Here is a 17,369-nt window from a genome sequence, read left to right on the forward strand (position 1 = left end):
ATTCGATCCGCTTGATTATTCGTGCCCGTGGATGTACGCCAAACATCCAATATACTTCTACCTAGTCCCCCGCTGGCTTGTTACCATCTGATGTCATGCAACACGCTAGCCGGTCGTTGAGGGGATACTGCCCCCATGTAAACCCAGGGAGAAAAAAGGGAGAAAAACAAAAAGAAAAAACCGGGAATATTTGAATGTGAGCACGCTGCTAGGAATTACAGTCACCGGAATAGATCCCCCTCCTTTTTTTGCTTTTAGATTGGTGCCGGACAGGAGCCGGCCAGTCCACCCACTCACAAACAAGGGATAGCGTGTCAAGCTGGTCGTCGAAATTACAATATACCTCAGACTGGATGTGGATCGTTGTAAAATGTACGTAACATGTCACATTAGTGGACAGCGCATAAGGATCGTAATGCGTAGATAAGGAAAAGCTGCTTTGACATTCGCTTCCCAGTCAAAACACAGAGGCTCTCTAGTCCCCCCCCCCTCCCAAACCATCTAAGGGTATTATTAGCAAACATAGTCGAGGTAATACCCGTCACTCAGAGACACAAACAGATTAGAAACAAAATCGAAATTCCCCTGGATTTTACAAGACCCTGATTGAAGCTATTGGCCTGCAGTGCGGGGTGTATAATGAGCGCAGCAGTCAATCCATTTAGACTCACGTCGAGACAAGTGGACCATATAAGAAAATAAATGACTTAAAGTCCAACGATCGCGGGTGGATTCTCGCCGTGACTTGATTCACAGTCAAAGTTGCATAAGAAAAAAAGCAATGCAGAGGAATGTTGTGTGCGACCGGTTATACGACGAGTCTCTTTTTATTGCTGCGAAATTGGGCAACGGGCGAGGCCAGCTGGTGCTGCGTTCATCGACTATACCAAGCCAACGGGGCGTGGGCTCTATAAATATCTTAAGGTCCCCCCGGCCATATATCTAGCTCAGTCCCGACACCTTGACATTTGATGAAAGTGTTATCTAAAGTTATTCACCGGTGCACGGGTGGTAGTGGTGGTAAGGCAACCCGAATTGACTAGGAGGGCAGCATCGATATGTAGTATACAAACCTCACTCAATTCTTACACGGTATAACATCATCTGTATTCCATTTGCTTCTTCCGCTCCCAAGGCCAGACATTGTCTGGTTCACTAATAACTCGCCTTGGTTCATTCTCTATGCGTCAACCGGTCCGTCTATTCTTTCCTAGAGTCCTTCTTTTATTTCTTTTCCCTTTTTCCGAAGAATGCTGATGACGGACACGGCAGTCATAACCGGGCAGCCGTAAAAGGGCACGACAGAAATATAAATCAGACGCTAATAAAGAGGCAAAGAGACAAAAAGGGGAAATGTGACATCAGCAGCAGCAGCAGCAGAGGCTTGGTCACTGCCATCCATCCATTTGTCAAAACATGGGGATGCTGGTTGTACACATGAGATGGCCAGTCCAGCGTAAAACACGGCCACCCTCTCCACAACCAAACAAAACGATGACATCTTTTTTTCCCTGTCGTGTTTGTTGCTCTTCCACCAGACATCCGAACAAGAAGCGGAACGTTCAATACTACTACTGCATCATCTTTTATTTCGGTGGGAAGGACCATTCACGCTTTAGTTATCGACTACACACTAAACTCGGCTAGTAAACTAATAGCTGATGTACTTGTCAACCCAAAGAAAGAAAGAGAGACAAAAAAAAAGACCGCCTGTGTGTAATAATAAGTGCGTGGCACGCGCCCAGATGAGTCCATTGGGGGCAGCGACTCCCAAAGAATGGGAGCTCGCCCCAACCAGTCAAAGAAATAGAATCAACCCCTCTATATACCGAAAAAAATAAAAATAAGCTAAAGAAAATTTGGGGCTGGATGTAGTAAAAAACACAAAAAAATAAGAAGATCTCGTGTGACATCAAAGTCGCGGTGCACTTTGTCGAGAGCAGAGGGGGGAAAGCAAATAAATAAAAAGAGTGCCCCCACGTATAGAAGGTAGAAAGCGATCGAGTGACCAAAGAGAATGACCGAAGAGTAGTACCGACTCATGTATAGTGTAGAAGAAGAAGCTAAAAAGAAAAAAAAACTACCAAGAGAGAGAAGGTACTACGATGGCTGTGTTTTTCCTCTCGTGTCTCTCCACACTAACACGGTCGCCAATTCTCAGAGGAGTCATCTAATTCCCCTCCACAGTCTACACACGAACCCCGACGAAGAATCTAGCGCAGGAAAAAGAAGCAGCCCCCCACCACCACCACCACTAAATCAGTACAATCAAGAAACAATAAATGTAGTACGTACTATAAACACGGCGCAGAGAGTAATACATGTATAGAGTTACTTCCCGCTGGATATAATGTATCTGCACAAGCATCAAATGACCCATGCAGTCTATATATGGTGTAGTCTATGCTATCAAAATATTGCGTGGAGAGGGAAACAAAAAAATAATAATAATAACACAGTCGACTGGGCTTTTGACTTGATTCCAGGGCGCCATTTTTATAGGACGCATTGGTCATTACAAGGCAAAACAAGAAAATCATAAAAGCGAAAAAGAAAGAAAAAGGGCCAGCCAAAAAAGATCAAGTCGAGAAAATTTGCTGTTGGTTCGTGAGTTAATGATACGAGCAAATAAAAATGTAGAGCCATTCCGATCGTGTGCTGCGGTCGCCAAAAAAACGAAGGAGAAAAAGTCCATTAAACACACACACACGATGATAATGTCGCTCTGACGACCTCGTGATTTCTATGACAACACACGGCCGGGAGCTGGATTGCTGATGATGCACGCAGTTAACGATTCTACGACTTTTAACGCAATCAAAAAAGGAAAAGAACAAAAAAACGAGTTATACGACGGAGGGGTCCTATAAAATGCCACACCAATGTGTATATAGCCAGCGAAGACGATTGGTTCCTCAAATAAAACATTCCAGCCATCAAATTAATAATAAAACATAACCCGCAAAAAAACAAAAAAGTGCGGAATATTTCAGCATAATAATGTATAGGGAACGACGACGCCGCCGCATTGATCGATAATTCAGCGCACTGTCATGTCGTGTCATGTCGCCCCCCCCCCCCCCCCTCTCCGCCGGAGTATATTAGATGTGCAGTTCTGCCTGCCTTAGCCCAACTGGATTGTGGTGAGGACGAGCAGCAGTCTACATGCAGGCAGCAGCAGCAGCTAAAGCGTATACAGCACATACGTATATACTTGTGTGTGCATTATTGGCGACCCGTAGCACTTTCGTGACTAATGACGTTGCGTTTGAATTTCCTGATGACTTGGTCTTCTACTCGGCGCCGTCAGTTATTTCAGACTTGAAAATTACACAAGTTCATTCGTGGGCGAATTTTCTATAATGGCAACCGCAGCCCGCCCATTGCCTGAATGTCAAAACAAACCGCCAAAGAAAATCGCTGCACGCTAAATATCTGCTCCCGAAAACTCCATCATTATCGCCAGATTATATTGGAAACCAAATAGTAGACTTCGTCATCAATCTCTGCGAGCCCAGAATTTGTAGACAGCCCAGCAGCAGCAGCAGCGGGGAGTGGAGAAGGGCATTCATTACAGTTCATTAGCAGTCGCAATACGCGAAATGTATCCACAGCAGCAATTAAATGCCGACTTATTCGGCGTAGAGCAAAGGCGAGTTAAATAAACCTAAAGCAACAAACAATGCGGCTAAGAGTTTCAAAAAGAAAAAGCCATGATCAGCTCTTTTTTGCGTTTAATCCTCTTTGCAATTCCACTTGAAAATCTTTGGCCCATTGTTTCTTGTTTCATTCATCCCGGGCAGATCTCTCTCTCTCTTTATACCGGTGCAGGAAAAAAAGGGGAAAGCTAATAAAAAAATTAGCATAGAATAACGAAAGCGAATCGCCGAAATGAAATTCCCAAAATACGTAGGAGAAAATCCGGCTGGGATAGGAGAAAATACAAAAGAAATGAATGGGGCTTTTCATGTCGGCTCTTTTTTTTTCAATGACCTTTGTGTGGGACTACCCCCACGCGTTATGTAAACGAGCCTGTGTGACACACACACACAAAGATCAGCTCGAAAGGGAGTATATAGCTCTCTCTCTCTGCACTGCGCCCCGCTTCGTGTTTTGACTACGACACAGCTGTTCGGGGTTGCGGCTTTACCCAACCACTTACACACGTCACTACCAAGACAAACGCTGGGCCGCCGGCTCCTTTTCGGCTACATACGGCCGGCTGAAACGCCAACAATCAGCTCGAGTCGTTCCAGTGTGTATACGTTTTCCATCAACTCGACTTGGCACTATAGTTTTCCGACGGTGTTATCACAGGGTCTCGTCGGGAGAATCCATTAAGGTTATAAACCTAATGCATTCCTACGCGGTTGGCCTAACGCATAATACAACACAACACGGGGGGGGGGGAGGCGCTCAACTCATCTCGTTTGCCTACAGTATTGATGCACTTAATATCCGTGACTCGCGTTCGTCCCTCACTCTTTCAAAACAAAAAAGAAAAGAGAATCCAAGACACTGATCAAACAGTTTTTTTCTTGTTTGTTTCTTTTCTTTTAAATTCCGTCAGTCGTTTTGTTGATTCTGGCGTCGTGTCGGCGTGGCAAAAATAAAAAGAGAATTTGAGTCTGCCACGGGAGGACTACTGGGAATTTCTGAAAAACTAGATGAAGAGCTGCTGCAGATGGAACAAAATGAAAGTGGAACAAGTCAATAAAAGAGAGAAATCTAAACAAGTCTAAAGAGAAAATGTCCGTCAACAATATAGAGCCAGCTGGGAAAATGGATTTCTTTATACACACCCTGATTAACCGTTCGCGGCTTTTTTTTCCTATTTTCACCTTGGCTTTGATGCGCCTTTCAAACTTGTTAACAGAATTCCATTGACAAAATCGACAAGATTGATATGCGTACTTTAGTGATCCGCGTTACCATGTCAACAGCTGAACGTTATTTATACACGTCACCCCATCAAACAACCCCCCACAAAAAAGGGGGTAAGAAATTGCAAAAGAGGAGGCGCTTACCTGATTGGCTGGAGTTGGCCCTCGCAATGCTGAAAAATACGAGTAGGAGTCCTGAATAGAGCATGAAAGTTGCGGCCGGATGGCGGAATAAGATCATTCTCCTAACGTAGCAGTGCATCATTTCAGTCTGCAGTTCACGTCTGGTTTTGTCCACTGTCGCACTCTGGACGATAAATTATTCGCCGGCCTTATTTGGATGATGTACACCCACGTATAATCAACAAGAGCAACAACACACACAAAAAAAAGGGGGTGGAACCGCAGCACACAGCTAACTCGGCCGGCGTTGAGTATTTTGTCACAAGTCGGCCAGCTGCAAATAAATCCTCCTGCCAAATCACAAAGGAGAAATTATGTGTTAAATAAACAAGTTATTTTTCGCCAGCGACAAGTCGCACAATAAATCACGTGACACGACTTGCACAAACAGCCAGCCAGGCACTTTCTCTGGCTCTATACAAAATGAGACAAGTTGGGGGGGTCAGAGATTTTATACTATAACAGACTAGGGTCGTCAAAACCTTAAGATTCCTCATAGCCACCGCGACTATAGGAAGAAAAACGAGCCCGCGGGAGGGTTGCAAACGTTTCCAATTGTTGCCATCGTCTTATTTTGGCCGTCGTCGCCTTTTTTTTTTTTCTTTTACGACCGGCGTTTGATGACCTCACGTTTCTGTTCTCTCTTGTCTTTTTTCCGCAATTCCGACTCTGTTTACGGCGGGTGTCGTCGTCGTCGCAATTTGGTATAAATCCCCGACACCGGAGACGAGGCTGCAGGCGCAGTTGGAGAATGTTATATATGAAAGATATTCGCTCGGGTGAAAGTAATCAATGGGAAAAATCCCAACATCGGAAACCGTGGCTCGCGCGTCTCGGCTCAAATAAAAGCTGGTCGAATAACAAACATTCTGCCAAACAACTCTTACGACGACGACGACGACGACTCTCCCGTGCATTCCACTTTTGCCAGACGGGGGGTGTGGAGCAGGTGAAACGTGAACGCGGGATTCCCGGAAGGAATTTTTGTTTTTCCCCACCCAGCACACACTATTAACAAGCGCTGCGTGTCTTCGAGTCAACGACCTAGCAGGTAACTAGAGATATATTATTATTAGAACATTATCAAAGCTTTTGACAGGGGGAGAAGAAGAAGAAACTTTCCGACGAGGAACCAACACACAGCACAGCAGGGATCAGGACGAAATCATCAATTTGATTACGCGTGCTGATTGGATAGAAACGATCTATATAGAGCAGCTGGAAGAAAAGTTTGACATCGTCGGTATAAGTTGCCCCCCTCCCCTTTCAAATATGGAGGTTGGCAGACACGTGGAGCTCAGCGTTGGATTCAAAAGTGGATAGAGACGGGAATAAGAAAGTAAAATCCAACCCCGAAAAAGAAGAAGCGATTTTACAGCTGGTAAAGCAGGATCGTCAAGACGCGCGGGTCGGTAGCAGCTATGCGCAGCTCGTTAATTAAGCCATCAGAGAAAACTTTTGAGGATGGACCGCATCAAGGCACATCAGCATCATCACACGTTGCCAGAGTAGACGCATGCTTACTGCATTAAGCCACTTATACAAATGTGCTGCCATCAGGTATTATATAGAGACTAGTAGGTAGGAGGGGGGGGGGGTGCTTCTTTTCTTACCCAACTGCACTTTGAGCCTTGTGAACTTTTCAACCCCCAAAAGTAAGAAACGAATAATCAGACGGTCTACACAATCAATACCAGGACCAGTTTTTCGGATCCTTAGTGCGACTGACGTGGAATGACGTAACGAGCCTATACAGTAAGCCCGCTGACACTTTTTTCATCTTTTTTTCCTGGCGGGAATTTCGAATGGAGATTGAAAGACAAGCTCGTGTGTCGTCGCCAGGTAACTAGCAACAACTTTCTTGCGTTGACTGCCCGGCACTATTCAAGTTGTACACACTCTACACGGGTGGAGGTACCACCCGTTAGCTGGCAATTAGCTTTTTCGTGTCATCTTTTGTTTTGTTATCTTTCTTGAGAGAGCTCAATTTGGCCAAATTGTGTTGTATTAAAGAAATCTGTGCACGCCTTTCACGAGGGCGGGGAGCTCCTCTGTCGTCTAAATAATTCGCTGGCTGCACGTTTTTTTGTTTTCAGATTGAATTTGCCAAAGAGAGACCGTCTTCGGAATTAACAAGACGTACACACACACACAGACAGACGCGCGCGCGAGAAGATTCACGGTATTTCACGGTGAAAAAAAGAAGAAAAAAAAAATCCCTGCCTTGAGTTTTGTTTATTTGTCTGACGCATAACTAAATTCTAGCCGGCACAGCAGCAGCTCCCTGGTGGCCGGCTCAAAGGACTTTCTCCTCTCCCAAGTTTTCAATAACAACGAGGAGACGACTTCAAAGAAAACTTGACAAATAGTAGGAGAGAGCTAGAAAGAGCACGAACCTAAACATATTGAGAGGTAATCCGCGTTTCAATTAATTACGTGAATAGAACAGCAGCAGCAGCAGCAGCCGGTCCAGTTTGTCCAGCACCCGCCATTGTGAATTGGCGCTAAGCAGAGAAAGAGTCTGCTGATCCCGAGTTCGAGTAGTCTACTAAAGTCTAGTCAACAGTCCACACACGGACAATGTGCACTACTCCAACTAGTAATATATAAATAAAACAAGAGCGGAATCAACACCCGCGTCCTGCTGGCCGACTGTTTCGTCGGAGCGAAATACAAGGCGCGCTGACGTGGTGACAGTCAGCCAAAATGTAGACTCCCCCTTATTTCCCATTCGTCAATCAATAAAACAGATAGAACCACAAAAAAAAAAGAAAGAAAAGGCCAAACTTGACAAAAAATGATATCGGCTGACAGTGGCAACAAAAATCTCTTTCTCTCTCTACGCCTCTATATGACTATATCTTACAAGTCAGTCATTCATGGCCCCTATGAAAAATGGCGATCAGGCCCATTTGAAACCACACACATCATTGGCTGTCAAGAGCGGGAAATTTGGCAACGCCATCATTCACGGACGTAAAAAAAAAGAGCCGAGCGAAAGAGAAAAGAAGATAAGAGGGCGAAAAGAAATGTATGAATGCATCTACACACAGTAATACATTCGATAGTCGCAAGAGAAATCCAGTTAGTCAAAATTACCATCATCAAGAGAAAATTGGGCGAAGCTGTCGCCGGATAAATAATAAGAGCATCTCTATTAAAGGTACTGGGCGCAGTAATAGCTTCTCCATCCGATCCGCTGGAGATAATTTACAGGCGGAATAATAAAGAAAAGAAAAAGGGACCCAGGGTGGTGTTGTTGTTGTATATGCCTACGCCAAAATAAATACAAGTTACAAGAAAATAAAAGAATAAAAGAAGAAGAAGGAGAAGGAGAGAATGAACCATCACGCTGGACGCGAAAGCTGTCCCATACATAACCAAGACGCGCACGCCAGAGAGAGAGAGAAAAATAAACGAAATAGAGAACCGGCTGTTCGGTTCGGAGCGGATCGATTGGCCAGATGGTATATAAGGACGCCAACGGACGTAGGCTTGTGTGTGTGTGTTTATTTATATATACATTTAGAATACTATTTGCCGTACACTCCCGCGTTCTGCGTGGACGACGGTGTCTACTCCACACAAACACACACACGGGGGTATATGGAAGTTGCTTTCAAACGACTTGGGCACACAACCGACCGAAAAGGAAACGCCAGACAGAGTTTGTGTGTCACTCGTACATAAATAAGAGACGAGGCGGATACTCTGGTCGATAGGTAAAAGACGTTCACCGAGCAGCTCAGTCACATTAGAGAGAGTAGCCGGAATTGACAGCACCTGTTTCCGTGATGGTCCGTCACCACCCTCCCTTTTTCTCCTCCCAGTTTCCCGTTGGGAGGGGGTGGGGGACCGAGCAAAGTCCGACGTCACTCACGAACAGTAAACGACTGATTGGTCCCCACCATTTCGTAACCTTTTCACGATATATCAATCCCAACCAGTCAAACATCCAGTATTGCACATAACCCAACTTAATCTCTCAGCTCTCTCTTCCCGGAATAAATTTAATCAAAAATAAATTATATCCTGCCAAAAAAATAAAATAAAATAAAAAAAAAAACATTTGAGCAACCAGTCAAACGAAAAAAAATAAAAACGCCAGAATAATAAGGCACTGAAGAAGATGATGACGGTGAAGGAGGTAGAAAAAGACTTCACACGCTACTGGTCCTGACAATCTTGGCGCTCCGCCGTCTCTTACCGTCGTCGTCGTCGTCTTATCATTTTCACCAAACTGGCTAGGCCCCACTAGAGATAATTGACAGCAGCAGACTGCAGCGTCTTGTCTGATCTGTGCAAACTGTGCGTCTTCGTCGAAAGTCAACGAGAACGACATCTCATCATCCCCCCTTCTTTAGATACATCGCAACATCATTGTGTGTGTGTGTGCTGCACGAAAATAATCATATCGCCATCTCAACTTTATATAGAAATCTATATGCTCTCTGTTGGGCATCCATGCATGATCTTTTGTATGGTGCGCGCGTGTGGCCGGGAGACGCCAGGGGCCATCATTGAATTTTGACGGACATTGAAACGACGAGTCGTTTCCGTTAACTTTGCATTATTAGCCTTTGCCCTCTCTCCTTTGAGTTGCGCAAGAATGCCGATAAAGCGCGTCTCTGTATGAGCATGAGCTCTGCATTGCAAATATCCTACGCGGACAAAAATGGATTTCCTTCAAAATGGAGAAAAGTTATTCTACAAGATTCTGAGAGATATGACCCGTCTCTTTTTTCGTACGTCAACAACAAACTTTGGCTCGACTCTTTTAGATCGCTAATTCACTATAGACCATCGTCCATTCGTCAAGAGCGCGTTACGCCATCGCGATGATGACGGCGATAAAACTTGATTTCACTCTCACGTCCGGCTATTTTTTTGTTTTTGGTTGTTTTCTTCCAGCCCAGCATCTAAAAGTCTGAGCCATCAGATTTATGGAACCCGATTCAATTTATTTGTCGTTGGGAAATTTGATCGTTTTTCCTTCTGCCTCATTTTCAACACATTTGGTCGTCGTCGTAATCGTTTGCATCTCCCCCTCCCTTTGTACTTTAGGAGCCAACGGAGAATAGAGTGGAGAGAGCGCACAAGAAGAAGAAGAAGAATGGATACTGTTCTACGAAAAGATCAATTTCACTTGGGTTTTACTTCACTACCTCTCAATCCGGCATGGGGATCGAGTGTGCCCCGCTAGTTATAGCTGTGGAAGTGAGAGGATAGATAAGGCACGATACAAGACGCCTGGCTGTTTTTGTTACGCTCATCGATCGCCACGCTCTCACTCCTGTTGGATGTGTTGCTGCCCGTGTGTGTGTGTGTACACACGGGCAGCAATGGAAACCTTCGTTTGGATCAACAAACGTTATCAACATCCAGTGAAGGAGGGCGAGAATAGCGAGGGCGAGTGGGCCATTTCCAGGGGCCATTTAACCTTAATGGTCCCAGCTGCTGATGGACGGACCGGGGGTGGTCGATCACGTAGATCTCTGTCTATGTATTCACACGAAAGAGCAGGAGGTGGTACTACTATAGATCGCCGCAGCTACCTCCCCCACTAAAAAAAAGTTTCCCATCGACTATTACTAAAATTATAAACTCAAACTTGCAACCATTGTTAAGGAAACGATGGCATTTCTCTCCCGCCATCTGAATATTTGAAAAAGATTGGCAAACCTGCTTAGCTGTAAAGACAAGCCCGTGAACATTTCAAGTTGACCAATTACGTTGTTAATATTGCAGCCGTCGTGTATACGAGACAGAAAAAGACACCTTCAAAAAAAAAATCGATCGTTTTTGTGATTCACATGTGAAGTAACGTCACGATCTGTTCAATAATGCCCGCGGATTACTGGGAACGTGACGGACCGAGTTTCCACCGGCCGAACATGCAACCTCTATAAGACGATGACAAAAACAAACTTTACTCTATATACGCATGTATGTACAAGATATGGGTGGATGGGGAACGTTGGCAATCGCAGAGAAAACGCATTTAAAAAAAGACCCGGAGAGGATTTGGTAGCGTCTCCTTTCAAAAAATCCAAAACACACGGGGATATACACGTCCAGATGGTATGTGTACTGCGTCTGTACCCCAGCAAAGTTCATTCAAGAAAGAAAAACAAAAAAAAAACTTTGCTTTTTTCTCCTATATGTGAAAACTCTAGATCACGTTATATACGTGTTGTTTATTGCTCGGCTTTTATTTTTATTTTATTATTTTTTTGAACTTGTGTGTGTCCCCCTCCCTGGTTGCCGAATTAAGGCAACAAAAGCAAAACTAACATGTCATGATCTGTCGTCGTCTAGTGCAGTGGTCCAACTCGGCCATGGGGAGAAGGAAAAAACCAAACCAAAAACAAACAGAGTCGGATGGATTACTTATCCGAATGTTGGCCAACTCGAGTGACCACTGCATATAACCCGTCGTCGTATAAATGTGGATGAATAAATATGTAAGAATTGCAGCCACGAGGAGTATAAATAAACGGAATGAAAAAGGGAAAGAAAAGAGGGATCTGGATGAGCACGACAACTCTTCATCGTCAACGTCAAATACAGGGGCGGTTGTGCTGGTAAAGGAGGCTGGGCACGTGTCCAGTTATTGTATCCGCACACACACACACAGAGAGAAAGAAAAGAGACATCCATCGCTGGCGACGAGAAACCCCCCCTCCGCACATCGATATTTATGTACAGAACTCGGACGAGATTCTTTTACGACATTTTCCGTATTTGCTATTGGTTGTTTTCTTTTGAACCATCCGGAAAACTGCTGGATGGCTTTCATATAGAATTCTGCGTGTCGGTGGCAGGCATTTTGACTTCATCGTACAGAGAGAGAGAGCAAAAAGAGGGGGGGTCTCTCGCTGTTAGTCTATTATCGTGTCGTGTGTGCCTTGTGACAGAGAAAATATCCCTTCGCTTTGGCTGTAGGCTATCCCGTCGATGACGAATGATGACAATATGTCACCGACACACTCGCAAAAGCACAGGGAAACATCAACATCAAGGGGACGGAATAAATGTGGATGTGAAGGCTACCTAATGTTGTTTTCTCTTGGGCTGCTAACCGATAACGGAATCCATTAATAGGTCGACTATCAGGTCGTGAACTGTGTGTGTCGATACAGAAACTCCTGGGCGTTTCCAGCTTCATCGAAAAATAAACGGGCGCCGTCGATAAGCAATGATTTGCCAAAAGATCTGGGAACTGAAAATAACAATCGATTGGATGATGAAAATGGTCGACTTCCGACAATTTTCAACCACCATTAAAGATGTCAAACTCTCAGCTGCAAGTCCTCCCTCTTTTCACGAAAATTCGACTTTTGACAAATGAATTCTCATTCGATTAGATGACGAGTTCCCACCAAAGCAGAAAGTGGGAGCCAATAAGTCCCCCCTCCGTCAAAACGGCGCGAAATCCAAATGGGGAACAACGCAACAAAAAAAGACGAAATGCGTGTCACGCAACGTCGTCGTGAATTCAAACAAAACGAAGAGAAGGGAAAAAAGATGAAAAGTCGCGAATAGGGAAAGACGACACGCATAAGCCAGATTATCCCATCACGGAAGTGTGGCCACTTTTGACAACTATTTCACTTTTTGACAGAGTTGCTTCTTCTTCTATAGAGTCGTCGTAGCCACATCAACTTTTCAGGGTCCTATAAAAGCCTATATCCCCCCCCACCCTACTGTTATTCATTCCCCAACCCCCGTTCTCTTTGGGATTTCTCATTCTGTTCAGACATCAGCTCAATATTGACTTGTGTTGGGCACAGCGTCGACTCTTTTTCTCTTGCTGCTGCTGAACGCCGAGAGACTTTTTCTTTCGTCTTCGCAGCCATCCGCTGGCTGACGGATGCGTCTCTTGTCTATAATATGTGACCGAGAGTTTCTCCCATTGCCATATTATATACACCACTGGCTGTGTGTGTGTGGATGGTATACATTACGAGTTGTATTGTCTCTTTTTTCTTTTTCCTTTTATTTCTCGAGTGTACTATACCCAATCCCTTTTTGGCGTAGACTACACGACTACTGGTTTTTTTTCGGTTATATATATATATATATATATGTACACACATTATAAGACAGTTCTTCTTCCTCCTATCTAGGCTTTGTAAGCATGAGATCGATCCGTCAAGTCTTCCGGACGACGACCAAATTTTCCTCGGGATTTTCGCCCTTGATATCGAGACCAAAGACGTCATCTCTTGTTCTCGTTACTTTCTTGATCTCATTTTTTTCTTCTTCTTTTTATTTATTTTTTTTTTTTTCTTCACGTTAGTTCTTCGTCTTACCGGCCTGGCTTTATTCAATCTCCCCAGGATGGGCCTACCCACGTAGAGGGATCATTTAGGGACTTGCAGCCTATCTCTTACGTGAACCAACATCAGTCAAGATCCATCAAAGATTCAATGAAAAAGGGATCATTCAATAGATTTTTTCATTAAACTCACCCACAAAAAAAAAGAGAAATCCACAAAAAGAATAGCCAAAACCCTTACACAATTAGCTTTTTAATCTACTCAATGGCTTCGCGTATTTTTTTTTTTTTTGAATATATTAATGATTTTTTATATTTTTAAGATTTAATGAAATTCTATTTCTACACTTGCTACGAAAATAAAAAGGTTGTGTAACGGTACAACACAACCGCCAAAAATTTCACAAGGTTCTTGTTGGAGGTCTTCTCTATAACTTAATGAGAAGCCGTGGCCAGGCCCCAAACCCTATGTATCTGACTTGTAGCTTTATGTATAAAAATATACGCCAAAACAACGAACGTAAAGCCTAGCCTAAAATATCTTTTAAAGACCTCGACAGCTAATTGGTACAAGTTTACCACTCTAAATATCACATATCACGCCAAATAATTAGACCATTATTCTCGCCATTCTCATCTCCCGACTCTCTTCTAGACTCCTTTTTCGTTCTTTCCAATTTCCTCGTCTGTTTTGGTTTGTTTATCTCAGTGGACCTTTTTTTGGCTTTTTGCTCGTGTGTAGTAGAGTGCTGCTTTTCGCCAAGAGAAAATTTTGTTTAGCATTAAATATCATCACAACCTTTAAGGGCACCTTGAATTCGACATTTTCTTGTGTGTGGCGCAGTTATATTTTGGGTGCCCCTATTATTTCTTTAAAAGAAGACTGTTGAATCTACAAGAAGGAGAAACAACCTGCTGGCAAAGGGGGGTTTTATCCTAATAAAAAAAAAAAAAAATTGGGAAAGAGCTTTCTGGTAGTGCCAATCGATAAAGCCAGAGGCGCCCGAAAAATACGCGATTAATTCTTAATGAAATAGCTCCTGAAAACTACGCACATACACACACACCTATCCACACGCCCGAAACTATTAAAAGCAGCAGCTAAACTGATTCGCTGTCCAAATGAAAGTCGTTGCTCCGCTGCGGATTGACTCCTCGAAAAAGAAAAAAAAGGTGCCAATAGATGAAGGACAAGCAAAATGCCATGGCAACGACCATTCGAGTTGAAAATGTCATTTGAGTTGCGACGACACCCTGTCTGTCGATTCTGTACAACTCTGTCGACTGAAACTGGAAACTTTATAGAAAAATTCTCCGAAAAAGAAACTAAAATCACCAAACCGCCCCCCCCCAAGAAAAAAGAAACGGGAGAAAGATGAGCAACAACTCGTCGTTGTCGCCCAGGGAGAAGTTGATGGCGTCCGCCGCGTCGTCACCCGAGTGGAAACAAGAGAGTTTCATAAGCAGCTCGAAAAAGTACGGACTTGCTGGGCATAAGAAGCTCGGAGGGTGGAATACGGCGCAGCAGCAAATAAGGAAACTGGAACAGTTTGGAGAGTGGGAAAGAAGAGCTGACCGCGCGCGTCGTCGCCCGCCGTGTATAGCGACAACTCACGTCGTCGACGTGAGAGCGACAGACCGTGGAGCGCCACACACACACACGCCTCTGAGCATTGGGCGCAGTGCTGAGGGGATCATCATCAATCAGACTCATCTTATCACAAAAAAGGATACACATCGAAAAATAAAAATGAAAGAGGGGGGAAATGTACGAAAATAACTCGCGGGGGAGGTGTCCAACAACACGCAGTCCGTAAAGTCGATCGTTCGATTGCTGCCGCGCAGGTTAAAAAATAAACTTTTTCATCGCAATCGACAAGTTTCCTGCTCTTCCATTGACTGTCAATCAACGGGGAAAATGTGAACTTAATTTGCAACAGCGTAACTTGACCTTTGGCAAGTTGGTACTTGTTGACGTCAAAGAGATTGCCGTTCATGGACTATCCCGAGTTTACACGAACCCCGTTCGTATTGTGTTTCGAGTCGCATCTAACGAGGACCATTTTCGAGAGACAATAGTCCACGAGTGAAGGGTCTGACGGTATATAAGACTGGACTATATAAGTCCAGCAGGAACCAGCAAAAGCAAAATGGGAGGCGGGTCGGACGAGCCATAAGTGACACGTTACATACGGGACCTCATAACAAGGTCCAAACTACAAAAAGAAAAAAAAAGTGAATCGACGACAGACATGTTGGTGGGAGGGACAGACTGTCCCTTCCAGCAACGGTCCACTGAGGCGTTGGGGCCGTTGAGGGACCTGGGGTAGGCCGAGAACCACTTTGGGGAACCTGGGACTTACTTTCCCTGTTCAAATTTGCAGCCGCACCGGTCGGCCGTTTTCCAGACGGTCACCAAAGAAACTTGTCTCACAGTTGTGACTATATTACATCACATTTAGACAAAACGATTCTCAGAATAGACAAAGTTGATTGCAGAAACTCATTCGACGGCAAAAAAACAAACAATCTAGGGTGGGAGGAGGCGCGATGGAGAGAATATAATCATTTCTGCGTGGGTTTAATTGAGCAGACAATGGCGAGCAGACACGGAGGCCGGGCACGGTCTAGCACTTAAAGGAGACGTCCATCAAAAGGCCTTCCCCCGCCGATTGCGTCCATTACTACATTGTCCATACACGAGTGTAAAAGGCTGTTGTTGTTTCTGTGACGATGCCCCATAGTCATCATTTCAAACCATATTGGATCCAAACCATATGTAAGTTGCGTGATTCAATGACAGCTTCACGCGCATTCACGGGACGAGAGGCTGCAATAATAACGCCCTTACAGCCGGCGATGCTACTAGACTCTTTTTTGTTTTTTCATTCTTCTTTTTTGAAAGGCGCAAGTAGTGTATAGCTCCAGCAAAGTTATTACACCAGTGACTGCTGCTGCTACTAGTAAACCTACTGAATCACACCAGCACGCAATAATCTGCTCTACTGGTTTTCACTGCAGACTCAGATTCAACCGCTAGCTCTCAAAACTCTTCAACTATTGCATTAGTCCGTTACAGGGTTGCTCCGACTAATAGCCTTGATAGAATCAAGTAGAAGTGAGCGAAAGAAAAAAAAAGTTGTAGAAGAAAACAGGAAAAAAAAAGGAAAATCCTTTGGCCCTCATCATTCCGCTGTTGGATGGGACAATTCAATTTTGCACAAGAAAGAGTTTCCTTTTCTTCGCGTTTCTGAAGAAGTACAGAACCCACACGCACACAACAATGATGATGTGGTAGGCTTCAACAAACACTAATAGGATTGCGAGCTACGCATTATATTTATACTACGTAAGAAGGGGGGGGGGAAGTGAATTTTAATAAAAAAACTGGCATAATAATAGGGCACTAATTTTTGAGCGAACAAATTTCAATTTGATTTTTTTTTTCAAGAAAGATCCCAGGGAATCGGTTGAATATTAGAGGAACGCGAAACCAAGTCGATAAATGAAATCCGCTTGACTGGGTTTTCCTATTAACTAGTTCGACGAAAAACAGCACCGCACACAATACGCCAGCACCGCCATTTTATTGTGTGTCTTGCATTAGGAATGATCGAAGTTTCCACATTCGTTTTTTTCTTTTTTTCCCCCCTTAATTGATGTGTACACAATACACTATGCTGTCCTACGCACAAGACTTGGTGTGCTATGCGTAGATAGACAGTTACATGCTGGATTGAATAATACGGATTTGCACAAAGCGCTTCCAAGTACTGGATAGACATCCACCGTAAATGTAAATTGAAGTTTGAATCATTGACGACAACGGCACCCACGCTCAAAACCACACCTTACTATACCAACCGGATTCATTACATTTTCCAACAATAAAAGATGTTTAGTCGCTTCGTCGTAAAATTCGATCGATGCCAACTTTTAATAGGATTGCAGATTGCGCAAACAAAAGACAAAACCAATAAGAACGTGACAGGGAATCAATTGCGCAAAAAATCAAAGGGAAA

General features: G+C 44.0%; 1 protein-coding gene across 2 annotated transcripts in view; it reads right to left on the bottom strand.

The window, feature by feature from the left end:
* LOC124210453 (zwei Ig domain protein zig-8-like) overlaps positions 1–17,369 on the bottom strand; it is a 47,185-nt gene that overhangs the window by 14,785 nt on the left and 15,031 nt on the right. For both annotated transcript variants that reach the window (XM_046608511.1, XM_046608512.1), the window contains one exon: positions 5,028–5,356. In XM_046608511.1, coding sequence (XP_046464467.1) covers positions 5,028–5,148 — 121 coding nt within the window. In that variant the 5' untranslated portion in view covers positions 5,149–5,356. The remainder of the gene's footprint in view (positions 1–5,027; positions 5,357–17,369) is intronic.

This window comes from Daphnia pulex, chromosome 2 (genome assembly GCF_021134715.1).
Source record: "Daphnia pulex isolate KAP4 chromosome 2, ASM2113471v1".
Taxonomy (NCBI): Eukaryota; Metazoa; Arthropoda; class Branchiopoda; order Diplostraca; family Daphniidae; genus Daphnia; species Daphnia pulex.